This window comes from Marmota flaviventris, chromosome 9 (assembly GCF_047511675.1).
Source record: "Marmota flaviventris isolate mMarFla1 chromosome 9, mMarFla1.hap1, whole genome shotgun sequence".
NCBI classification, from domain to species: Eukaryota; Metazoa; Chordata; class Mammalia; order Rodentia; family Sciuridae; genus Marmota; species Marmota flaviventris.
In genome coordinates, this window is record NC_092506.1 from 509,707 (window position 1) to 521,961 (window position 12,255).

General features: G+C 56.1%; 1 protein-coding gene and 1 long non-coding RNA gene across 6 annotated transcripts in view; one reads left to right on the forward strand and one right to left on the reverse strand.

Annotated features, from left to right (window-relative positions):
* Window positions 1-1,514: 1,514 nt before the first annotated feature.
* On the reverse strand, window positions 1,515-2,941 carry LOC139707040 (uncharacterized). Its single transcript, XR_011708645.1, has 2 exons — window positions 2,851-2,941; window positions 1,515-2,336 (listed from the first exon to the last, which is right to left on the reverse strand). It is a non-coding gene; the product is annotated as an uncharacterized lncRNA (long non-coding RNA).
* Window positions 2,942-8,181: 5,240 nt separating this feature from the next.
* The window catches only part of Phrf1 (PHD and ring finger domains 1), a 29,672-nt gene continuing 25,598 nt past the window's right edge, over window positions 8,182-12,255 (forward strand). For 4 of the 5 annotated variants that reach the window (XM_071615881.1, XM_071615884.1, XM_071615883.1 and 1 more), the window contains exons 1-2: window positions 8,182-8,295; window positions 11,681-11,796. In XM_071615881.1, coding sequence (XP_071471982.1) covers window positions 11,703-11,796 — 94 coding nt within the window. In that variant the 5' untranslated portion in view covers window positions 8,182-8,295; window positions 11,681-11,702. The remainder of the gene's footprint in view (window positions 8,296-11,680; window positions 11,797-12,255) is intronic. The other variant, XM_071615882.1, reaches the window with a different exon arrangement.

Genomic DNA, 12,255 nt, shown 5'->3' on the forward strand with positions numbered 1-12,255 from the left:
CTCAATAGGTTTCAAGGCTGGGGCTCCTGGGGCCCCTGGGGCCCACATTCTGACTGCTTTGCCCTGCCTACCCCTGAGAACTTTTGTGATTCCATGCCTGATGGAGCTTGCTGGCTCAGCCCTGGCCTGGGTTTCTGTCTGGATCCTTCTTCCACCTGGCTGCCACCAGTAGTAGGAACCCATGATGGCAGGATGTGTTAGACCTGCCTGTCAAGTTTACTGCCTCCTGGAGAACCCGTGGAGGAAGGTCCAGGACTCCTGGATTGGCCAGAGGAACTTAGCCAGCCCCAGGGAGGGTGTGGGCATTACATGGACAAGGCTTGTCCCGCTCCCAGGGTGGGCTTGAAGCTTCTGCTGTGAGTCTGTGGCTGTAAAATTAGGGAAGGGCAGATTCTATAACCCATCTGCGGCCTAGGTCCTTGGGCTGTAGCCTCTCCCAGAGTCCTGGTCCTCGGGAGTGTGGCACACTCCCAGTTCCAAGGGCTGTGTTTGGGGTTGGAGATATTTGTGATAAGCAGAACTTGAGGGTGTCATGCAGGAAGCCTTGGGTAGTACTGGGGAATGGGATGGGGATACTGGATGACAGGAGTCTTTTGCTGGATCTGATGGGAGGACATGTTTGGATAGACTCAACTTTCTCCTGGGGTGGCTTCTGAGCTGAGTCCAGTGCTCCCCACTTCCTCTAAAGCAGACTGCAGGGGACATGGAAGTCTTGAGCTGGAGTAATAAATAAGCCACTCAGGGCCTTACAGAGGTCAGGGCCACCAGAAGCCCACTGATGTGGGGAGCAAGTGGGACTGGGTATTACCTGCCAGAGGCAGGGAGCAGGGAATTAATTGGAAGGCTCCCAACCTGGTGTCAGCAGGCCAGAATCCCCAGCCTACTGCTCCTATCTGCTCTCCCACCTGAGCCTGCTGCTGCCTGACCTGTGGGACCAAACACAGGGTCACAGGGGGTGATGCCCAGAGTGCAAAGGCCACTCTAGCTGCAGCCTGGGACCTGCTACCCACCCACCCCAGCCCCCTGCAAACACCCATACACTCAGGACGGTTGCATGCACTTCCGGGTATCAGTCTGAAGCCATCATGGTTCATCTCCCAAACTAACCCCACAGACCAACAGGAGGCAAGGCCAGGTGTCAACCAGAGACCACCCCATACACAGGGAGCTGGGGGTTGGGGGCTAGGCCATGTTCTCCCATGTCTAAGCTGTGTCCCCTTTCCCTGAGGGGAAGCAGGCACAAAGCCGGTGTACACCACCAGTTTCTGGTACTCTTCCAAGGACACCTGTCTCTCCTGAAGTCATTATCAGGCCCTGTCCATGGCCTGCAGCTCCTGGCCCTATAAAAGCTGCTAACTCCTCGTAACCACCAGACAGGTGCTGTGCTCTGGGATGGGAAAATGGGTTTAGCCCCCTTCCTTGGTGGCTATTCCAGGTGGACCAAACCCTACACTCCAAAACAGTTGTTTGAGTGCTTCAGATCACTAAGCAAAACTTTTTGAATTGCTGAAAAGTTTAGTTTTGAGTTTCAAACTTTTACTTTGAAGACAATGCTAAAGTGAAGAAGGGTCAAGCTTCCTGGCAGGGCAAGATCCACACCAGCAGAGGCAGGCACCCACAGGTGTCCCTGTAGAATAGACAGTCAAGGCCATGCTCATGCTTGGGCAGTCTGGCAGGAGGGCAGAGCCAGGCCTCACTGGCCTCAGGGCTCCTGCTTACCCCCAGACCAGAAGTGGCCCCTAGCTACTGAGGGTCATGGTAGTATTGACCCCTGGCTCAGTGAAGAGGTAAGTGGCTGCTTGGTAGTAAGTCAGCTCTGCAGGTTCCTGGCCCAAGATCATACAGCCTCCTCTCACCTCCTGAGACTTCAAGGCATGGCACCACACTGGGAGCAGCACAGTGCCCTCCAAAGCCAATCACAGTCCTTGTGAGGTCTGGACCAAGCCTACTCCTCCTTCTCTGGTGACCTGGCTCCAGCCACAGCCATCAACCATCACGGCCCCCAGAGGAAAGGACAGGTGTCCAGACCAGGTGCTCTAGACACTCCTCAGCCAGATTTTCAGGGTGGATTGAGCCTACCCAGCAGAGAGGGACTCTCTGAGGGGCTGGTTCCCTGGGCCCCACAAAGAAGTCCACAGTCCTGACTGCCTCACTGAAATGGCAGAAATTTGCAGAAGAATCAAAGCTGCACTCCCTTTCCATAGGAAGTCCCCAGAGGCAGTTCCTGTAGGCCTGGGTCCTGTTGGCTGAAGATCACAACACCCCTGCTGCCCAGGGCTGTGCAGAGCTTGGACAGCTTGATGAAGGCTCCTGGGAACTCAGCATAGCCTGGTACCCTGGGACACAAGAAAAAGAAAGTTCCCTCCAAGAGGGTATCTGGCGCAATCTTCCGTCTCCCACACACGGAGAATCCCCTGAGTGTCCCCCTTCCCTCCCCCACCATCCTTGCTGGGCTCTGACAGAAAAGCCTGTAGACGCAGTCCCCACCCAAGGGCCAGCTGCCCTTTCCCCCCAGGGTGTAGGTGTGCACCCTCCAACCCTCATGTGATCAGGCCTGCCCGCTAGACCGAGGTCACCGAGGGGGCCAGGGTTTCGCGCTGCCCAGAGACAGATCAGCCGCTGTCACACGCACAGTGGGTCCGGAGCAGCGCAGTGTGCGGTGGGCAGTGGCTGCCCTGCGCCTGGAGGGACAGTCCAGCGGGCGGGCGAGTGGAGGGGTCGCCCCCCGCCCCCTCCAACTTGGGCATCCTAGCCACGCTGCCTCTGCCTTGCCCGATACCCGAATTCCCCAGGGGAGGGCAGCCTCCGAGGTGAGCCCCGCCCGCCAGCCTGGGACCCCTCGTGCGTCACCTGAGACCCCGGCACTGGGCCGTCGCGGACTCTCTACCAACTTCAGCGGCAGCCACAGCTACCCTCGCGCCCCCGGCGGAGCCCCGCCGGGGCCCCGCCGCCCCGCCCCATATGCAAAACACCTATCCTATAGCCAATGGTCGGCCAAGCCGGGCCCGCCCTGCCGCGCCACAGCCAGTGGGCGCCAGGGGGGCGCAGCGCGCCCCGCCCACCGCCGCGCGGTCCTCCGGGGGCGAGGCCGGCGCGTTCTTTTCTGCACGTCGGCCTGGGGAGGGGCTGCCACCTGCCAGGCGGGGCGTCGCGGGGTGGCCTAGTCGGGAGGCATCCCCCGCTGGCAGGACGCGTGGTACGGCCCAGGCGGTCCCCCTCCCGCACGCGTTGGTACAGCCCGGGTTCTCCTGGCGTTTGGGCCCCGGGCTGGGGGCGCTGCCTGGTGGTTCTGTCTTTCGCCCGCCCAATGCGGTGGATAGTGGGGCAAGGCGGGCCCCTTGTGGAGGGACCTCCTGCAAGCCAGAGGCTGCCCCCGTCACACACACCCCGTGCAGTATTACTGCCTGGCCGATTCGGGGCTCTCCCCGTCAGAGGTCCACCCCTCTCGGAGAACCCAGAGCGTACATAGCCTGGGCTGTGACCCGGGAGGCGCCTGGACGCGCCCTGACTCTGCGCCCTCGGAACGCTTGTCCTGCCTGCGCCGCCCTTTGCCAACTCCTGGGAGGCCTGGGAGCCCCCAAGGACAAGCAATTCAGTCTGCCTCCCAGGAGGGAGCGCCAGCTCTGTCTGGTTTGGTTTTTCAGATGACCCCCGACGGGGGCAGTCCCGGCGACTCCTGGGGACTCCGGGTCCCTCCCGTGGGATCTATCGCGAAGGAAACCTCCAGAAGAGTCCGAGCCTGAAGGGGACATCTCGAGGGGTGCTGGGCTCTCAGTGGGCTTTTCCCTGTCTTTTCCAGGGACACAGAAGAGTACTTGCTGGGCACTCAAAAGGTCTAAGGGAGCAGACTGTCACCTACCCAAAGACACACAGGGCCAGCTGCTGCAGCAGAGCCCCAAGGTAGCGGCCAAGAGAGACTTGGCCCTTCTCTGCTCAGTCCGCCCCTACCACGGCCTAGGCGGTTCCTGAGGTGGAATCATGGGCTATCCAGGACCCCTGATCTAGCAGGCAGATGCCTGCTCTACTTTTGCTCCTAAGGCAGGGGTCCTCATAAGCTCTTTGTTTTCCTGTCTCCCTCAACCAAACAGCACCTGCCACACAGGCCTCAGAGCCTGGCCCTCCCTGCTGTAGGCTCAGCTAATGCCCCTTTATCCTCACATCACTCAGGTCCTTGACCCAGGGACCAGCCCACTCAGACTCAGCCACCTGCTCCTAAACCCACTGCCCCACTCTTTGTTCTCCCTCCTTCCACTGCCCCCTGCACAGGCTGGGCTGCAGCCTGTCACCTGCCACCCAAGGAGGTGTCTGACCCAGCCCAGACCTGGGAGCGTGGATAGTGGAGACGAATTTAAGCTTAGTGTGGTGAGGTGCGATCATTCACAGATGGGAGAAGAGCAGGGGTCAACTCAGTTCCACTCCCACCAAAAATTGAGAGACCATCACCAGGCACCCTAGCACACACTTATAATCCCAGTGGCTAGAGAGGCTGAGGCAGGAGAATTGTAAATTCAAAGCCAGCCTCAGCAATTTAGTGAGGCCCTGTCTCTAAATAAAATATGAAAAAGGGATGGGGATGTGGCTCGGTGGTTGGATGCCCCTGGGTTAAATCCCTTTACCAAAAAGAAAAAAGAACAAAGAGAAAAATTGAGAAATCCACAAGGTTTGGATTACATGAGTCTTGAAGGAACTCCTAGGAACCACTGGGATCCCTGAGGAGGCCCATATCTTCAGAGCAGAACACAAGTTGAGGGAAGAAGTCAGGAACTAGAGGACAGGGAAAAATCGAGTGCCTGACTGCCTCCTTCACCTTACCCCCAGTCCTGCCAATCTAAAATGCACCTCCTTTCACCATCCATAGTGGGCTGAATGGTGTCCCCCTAAAAAAAGTTATATCCACATCCTGAAATCCAGAGCCTATATATTTGTGCTTATTTGGAAAAAGGGTCTTTGTAGATTATTTCAGTGAAGGATCTTGAAATGGGATCAACCTTAATTACCTGTGTGGCCCTAAATCCAATGACAGTGTCTTTATAAGTGGCAAAGGAGAGGACACACAGAGGAGAAGGCCATGAGAAGACAGAGGCAGAGACTATGAAGTAAAATGACCACAACCCAAGGATGCATGGAGCTCCAGCCACAACTGAGAAAGGCAGGAGAGATCCTCCCAGAACCTGTTGGTCAGGGACTTCTGTTTTCCAGGATTGTGAGAGAATAAATTTCTGTTGTTTTAAGCTACCTGGGTTATGGTCAGAGAACACTCATATACCGGCCTTCCCTGGTCTGAGAACATAGAGCTGCCTGTCCCTTCCTGGCTCTGGGAGTTTCAACTCCTTGTTCTCTCCCCACTCCCTCCCTCCACCTGCCCTTGCTTCAGCCTCTCTTGGGCATCTACCTGGCTCTGGAAGCCATACCTGCTCCTGGGGATGGGGTAGAATGGGGCAGGAGGTGATGCCTGGGCTTAGTGCTCACCGAGTCTCACGTATGTGCAGGCCTGATGGCAGAGGGAAAGGGTTGGACAGAACTCTGGGAGAAGCTGCCTGGGCTATACAGAACTGAGGGAGCGCCCACCCTAGCTCTACCCTCCTGTACACCACATCTGTGCCTGTCTGTGCCTGCACGAGGCAGAAGCATCATATCAGCACAAACCAGAAATCCAGCAGGGTGCAGGTCTGTGTAGGTAAAATGCATGTGTGTGTGCACACAGGCCATGGCATGTGAGAGCTGGCAGGTGGGCAACTCACTGGTGTGCATAAGAGGTAACAAGACTAATGTGAGGGGGGTTGTATATGGGAGATATCTGTGCTTGACAGGGTGTGAGGCATCTACCTGCAAGCAGGTAAGGTGGCATTTTACACCTTAGGGAGGGCATCAACAGATATGTTTCTAGCTCAGTTGGGGTCCAGTCTGGCCTCAGGATACTCTTTGGGGTCACTTTTTATTCCTAAGCTTGAACTGGCATAGCTGGGTAGGTTGTAAACTGCTCAAAGATGCTCTCTGAGATGTTCTTCACATCTCATTATGTGTGAATGTGTCTATTTTGGCAATTTTTTCCAGCTGTGTCCTAGGGGCAGCTGTGAATGAAGGTGGGAGAGGTTGGTCCCTGTCCAGGGGGATGCTGAATGGACCTGCCTGTCTTCCTCTTTCCCAGGAGCCTCAGTGTACGTGAGCACCCCTATATCTAACTGTCTTTAGCAGGCAGGTACATTCACATAAAAGGGCTGACACATGTGCTGTCCAAACTAGGAGGGATGATCAGATACCATTCCTGCAAGGAGGGCTAGGGTGCCACCCCCTCTTTACCATGCTGGACCCATCCAAAACTCTCTCCAGTACTTACCCACTCGATCCTCACAATGACCTCTGGGGTACATATGACCATCAACATCATTTTACAGCCAAGGACACTAAGGCACAGACAGCAGAGAGGGACTTGCCTGAGGTCAGATAACGGATGGATACTCAAAGTGCCTGGGTGACTCTTGAGGAAACCATCCATCCAGATTCTGGTCTCTGGCCCATCAAGAGTAGAGAGCTTATTCCTGAGTACCCTTCTGTGGCACCATCCTTCCTTCCTTCCATTTAGCCTACAGCATCGGTGATGTTTCAGCCATTGCAAACAGACAAAAAAACCCTCTCAACATTGCTCCCTCTGCACTGCCTCCATCCACTTTTACCTCCCTTCACAGTTAAGTGGCTGCAACCTGGTTGCTGCTCATTGTGCTGTTTTCTCATTCCCTTTATCCTCTGGTCAGCCCCTGCCCTCAGCACTGCTGTTCTGGGACATGGGGGCCAGCAACCCCCATCTCACTCCCACAAGGACTCTCTCCTTGATCCAAGTGCCTGTTTCTCCTGGTTACAGACTCTCTCCTGCTTCTGTCAGTCCTCCATTCCCACCACCCTTGAAATGTTTATTTACTTATTCATTTATTGGTCTCTTTTGAGGACTCTGGACCTCTTAATGTTAGAAGCCTGTGGTTCTAGATCTATTCCCCCACCGCCCTATTTTACCTCCAGTGCAGCCTTTGCCCTCTCAACATCTCCTCTGCACTGTCCGGTACCCACAGGATTCCCCCAGCTTACTCCCTCCCCTGAATACATTCCCATCTCCCTGCCCTCAGTCTTCCTTTCCCTTTCCCTTCCATGGCATTCACAGCCAACCCTCAGCAAACCAGCTGTCTTCTACATCTACCAGGAGCCATTCCTTCCAAACCAGTGGTCCTGTCCTGGTTGGGGTCCCAGTCCCCCAGTCGCCCTGTACCTTGCTTGCTTTTATGCACAGGCCTGAGGGGTCCATAAGCCAGGGCCAATCACCTGTGCAGCACCCCAGTGTGCCACCACGCCCGGCCCCGCAGTCTTTTTTAAAAAAATATTCAATTTTTTAGTTGTAATTGGACACAATACCTTTATTTTATTTATTTATTTTTATGTGGTGCTGAAGTTCGAACCTAGGACCTCTCATGTGCTAGGCGAGCGCTCTATCGCTGAGCCACCACCCTAGCCCTATTTTATTTATTTTTACGTGGTGCTGAGGAACGAATCCAGGGCCTCGCACATGCTAGGCGAGAGCTCTGGCTCTGAGCCACCACCCGACTCCGCAGGCTTTTTGTTAGAGCACAAATCACCTTCACCCCTACCATACAGCTGAGTTCCCTACAGTGTTCTTGGTTTACTGTGTCTCCCTCCACTGGGCTGGAGGCGACGGGGATGGGGGCTCATTCTCTGCCGTGCTCCAGCAGCTCAAGAGCCCGCACACAGCGTCCATCCTGAGTCCAGGCAAGATCTTTCAACAGTGGCCGGAGCAAAGCTGCGCGCCGCAGAGGCGGGACGCCCTGCCCCGGGGCACTCGGGGTCTGGTGGGGCCATCAGGGGGCGGGGCCTGGGCGGGGCTCTGGGCCGCAGGAGGCCCTCCCGTTCGCTCTGGGCGGTCGGACTGCACCACCTGAGGCAGCGGGGGACACGGTTCGGCCGGCGCGCCCGCGAGGGCTAAGCAGCACGAATGTTTCGGAACCATGTTCTTCCTGGACGGCGGTTCTGCACTAACCAGTGCTTTTTAGGGAGGAAGGGCCGGCCGACGCCTCGACGCCCCGACCGCGGTCCTTACCCGTTCTTGTCCCAGTGGTTTCCGCCAACGGGCGGGGCGGAGGGCACCGGAAATCGGGTTATGCACTTCCGGGTCGGGGAGCGCGCGGCGGCGGAGGCGGCGGCGACGGCGACCGCGACCTGGCCTAGTCGCGGAGTCGCTCCGAGGGCGGCGGCGGGAGCGTCGGGTGCGCCCGGTAGGCGCGAGGTTCCCGGGTACGTGCGGCGACCGCGCCGGCCCGGCGTCCCTGCCGCGCCAGGCCGTGCTGGCCGCCCGCGGGCGCCGCGCGCTTTGTCTGCGGCCTGCGGGGCGGGGAGGCCTGCGCGCGGGCGGGCGGGCCCCGAGGCCTGGCGCCGGCCCGGGAGCCTCACGCGGCGGGACGCCCTGGCCGCGGCCGCAGGGACGGGGCGGCGCGGGGCAAGTGCGGCCGTGCTGCCTGGTCCCAGCTCCCGGTCGGCGTCGCCCTGGTCGGCCTGGCCCGCTCTTGCCCGGGGCTGTGGTTGACGGCAGAGTTGCACGTCTCTTACTCAGCCTCAGCCGTCCCCAGGCAGCCTCGGCAGGGCTGTCGTCCGAGGAGTAGCTCGGAGCCCAAAGAGGCTGAGTAACTTGCCAGCTTCACGGAGGCAGAGCCAGAGCTGCTCCCTCATCCTTTCACTCAACTGCCCTGCTCTTTTCAGAAGCTTTTGCCGAGCCTATGTGCCCTTGTTTCTGCAGTAGACAACAGTGATTTGCTGGGGACTCATGTTCACCACTGGTGGCATGGATAGGGTTTGAGGCTGAGGTGGGTTTGGCTTGAGACTTGACATACTTTCCCTCTCTCATGGACCACTTGGTTTTCTTTATTAGAGGAAGAAGACTGAGTCAAAGTAACAGCACGTGGCACCTTTTTGCGCTGTACCACGGGGTCCATTTCAACTCATTGGAGACTTATAGTCTCCAAGTTGTTGAGTTTCACGACAGTTTACAGTTTGAGGTTTCCTGTCTCCTGTGGTAGGAGGTGAATGGGAGGGACGAAGCCTGAGTGAAGAAGTTGGACTTGCTGCAGGCTTGCACAGTGCCCAGAATGGGCACCCAGGCTCTGGTCTTGGCACCAGTGTAGCCCTTTTGGTTCCTCCATAACAGTTGGAATTGCAGGTTCAGTGGTTCCTCTGAGTTTGAAGGGGGAAATAGCCTTTTCAGTTTTCTTGTTTTTCTCTTGACCTCCCAGAAACCTGGAGGCTGAGCAGGAGAGTCACAACATCTCTCTGAAGGAGTTCTGCCAGTTCTGCCAAGGACAACCAGGAAGGACTATGGGCTTTTCTGCAGGAATGGTTTAGGCCTTGGTCTCTGATGGTTAGCGGTGGGGATGATGAACCCCTGTGGGCCTGCCCAAGCTGGAGCTGCTGGGGGACTAGAAAGAACTAAGCTAGAGGTACCCACTAGCACCGTGTTCTGGCTGGGCTTTCTGGTGGGGAAAGGGAGACTGGTGGCCCCGGATTGTGGTTTTTGTCCTTGCTGCTTGCTCCAGAGGTGTCTTTGGAGGCTGCTGGCTTCTTTTGTTCTCCTGCGTGCAGGCCCCAGTTGTTGCCTCCACTTGGGTTTTGTGACATCCAGAAAGAATTTTGCTCAGCTTTCTCAACCTGAGCCTCCAACGCCGTGGTAGTGGGCCATAGTGTTCTTTGGCTGTGGGCCTCAGGCTGAGCGGAGGCTGCAGACCTCTCAGGACATAGCCCCCAGGCGCATGCTTTCCTGGAGCTCAGCCTCTTTCCCAAGCTGGTATTCTGGCAAACTCCTGTGTGCTAGCTCTGCTGCTGCCTCACTGATTCTCCAGGCAGCCCTCTGAGACAGGTCCTGCCATTGTCCCTTCTTGTGGCTCTTGGTCACAGTCCATCAGGAGAGAAGACAGGAGTTCTGTGTTCATATGTTTGACCTTGTGTGTAATACATCATTTAAGTGAGGGATTTGCTGTCCACCAGTTAGGCCCTAGAACTACTCCCAGCTCTGCCCTGCTGTTACCTAGGTCGTATTGGGGTCACATTTCTTGGTCTCCCTGAAGTATATCCTGTTTAGGCTGGTGTGTGCTTCTCCACCTTCCTTACCTGCATGCAGTCAGGGCAGAGCAGGCAGTGGAGCAGGAGGCCTGGCCAGAGCTTTACAGATCCTTTTACCTGAGATCCGTGGCCAATGCTGGGTCTCAGTGTGGGAGAGTTGTCATCATCTTGGATGGGCTATAGCATGGTCTCACTGCCTGCCTGCCTGTGCCTCCTTGGGTCAGTTTTCCAGCAGGAATCTGGCCAGCACTCCCTACCAGATTTCTGAACTCACCAGCAGCAGGGTGCAGACGCTTCTCTGAGTGGGGATTTGGCCAATTATCTTAACTTTGGGGCAGCAGGGAGAGGAAAAGTTAATTTGGCAAAACCACGTCTTGGTTCGCCATTTTTTGATAGTAGTGACATTTGTCCATTGGCGCTTTCCTCAAAGGAGCATTCCCTTGCTGATTAGCAGGCGTTGGAGGACTTGGAGCTCTGTAGTGCCCATCATGTGGGGAGGTGATAGGGGACTGGTGAGAAGGTGACTCTAGGGGTAGTAGCCCACTCCCAGCCACTGCAGTGGACACGGAGTCTCTGCAGCCTAGGGAGGGAAGTGAATCTGACTGCAGAGTCAAGCCCATCCCCATTCTCCTGCCTCAGAGGTGGGGGTCTCATGGGAAGCCTGTGGTGCTGCAGTAGACTTCATTGTGTTCTGTTGGGTTCCTGAGTGAATTCCACATGAGAGGCATCTCCTCTAGGGCCACCTAGAAATTGAAGGGAGCAGCGCTGACAAGAAAGGGCCCTTCTTTGGACTTCTGTGGGGATCAAAGTTTGAGGCCCTGGGGTACAAGGAGGGTTATGTTGAGCCGTGTTTGAAGACTGGGCCTAGCAGTGTGATCTTGGTCTGCTTTGCCTCCCAGCCTGGGCACTACAAGGACTCCACGGACTGACTTGTGATCAAGGCCCCAGGTGCCTCTGCTGAGTCTTGCTGCCTCCTGATAGTGGTCAGCTAAATAGAGGCTGCTGGCCCAGCCTTGGCCAAGAGTGACGCACCCATGGAGTGGAAGGCAGACAGCTTCCTGGTGACCAGGCCTCAGTTGACAAGTACCACTATGCCTCAGCCCAGGAAATATCCATTTTGTTCATTTCTGGCCTTGGGACTCCTTGAGGTGCTTGTACCAACATGTGGCAAATCCTCCAGTGTTTGGACCTGGCTTTGCATGTGGCTCTGTAGGAGCCAGTATCTTTTTTTTTTTTTTTTGGTATTAGGTATTGAATACAAGGGCACTCTACCACTGAGCTACATCCCCATCCGTTTTTGAGACAGAGTATTGCTAAGTTGCTGAGATTGGCCTTAAACTTGTGATCCTCCTGCTTCAGCCTCCCTAGTCTCTGGGATACAGGTGTGGTTACCACCTGGCTCTGTAGTATCTTTCTGTGTGGTTGAGTTGCTGCATGTGTTGTCTTATGCCTCAAACAACATGCACGGAAAGTTCCAGCACCAGGAACATGACAGGAGAGAGTGACTTGTTCTTTCTGGGGCTCTGCAGCCCTGACACTTTGGAGATTCCCTGGCTCCTCTTTCTTTCAGAGCTGAGCTCCAATGTGCAACGATGGATGACGACAGCCTGGACCAGCCTGTGGCACAGAGCCCGTGTCCGGATGGATGCCCCCGGGTGGGCCCTGCAGACCTGGCCAGCAGTGCTGGTGAGCCCTGGCTAGGAGGGATGTCCCTGGTGGATTCTGGTGCCTAGAGTTTTTTCGGGTATCTGCTGTTCCAGGAGGTTGTCTGTGTGTGTCAGTTTTCAGTTTTCAACCCTTTAAAAAAGTTATTCTTTGAATTTAAATTGTAGAAGTGTAGTACATTGATTCTTTTTGTCATGTTGTTTATTTTTGGTGTTTTGGGATAGGGTCTTTCTGTGTTGCCCAGGCCTACCTTGAACTCCTGGGCTCAAGCGTCCTCCTGCCTTAGTCTCCTGCACCCAGTCTTTTGTCTTAGTTTTAATGCAGGCAACACATGCAGGACAAAAGGACTTTGGGCATTCCCCTCTTCCCTTCACTCATCTCCACCTGTCCCAGTTGCCCCGTGGCAGGTGTCCTGTACTCTCCTGTGCATGCGCAGAGCATCCTTGGCTCTATGCTGCCTTGCTGTGACGCTGCCCCCAC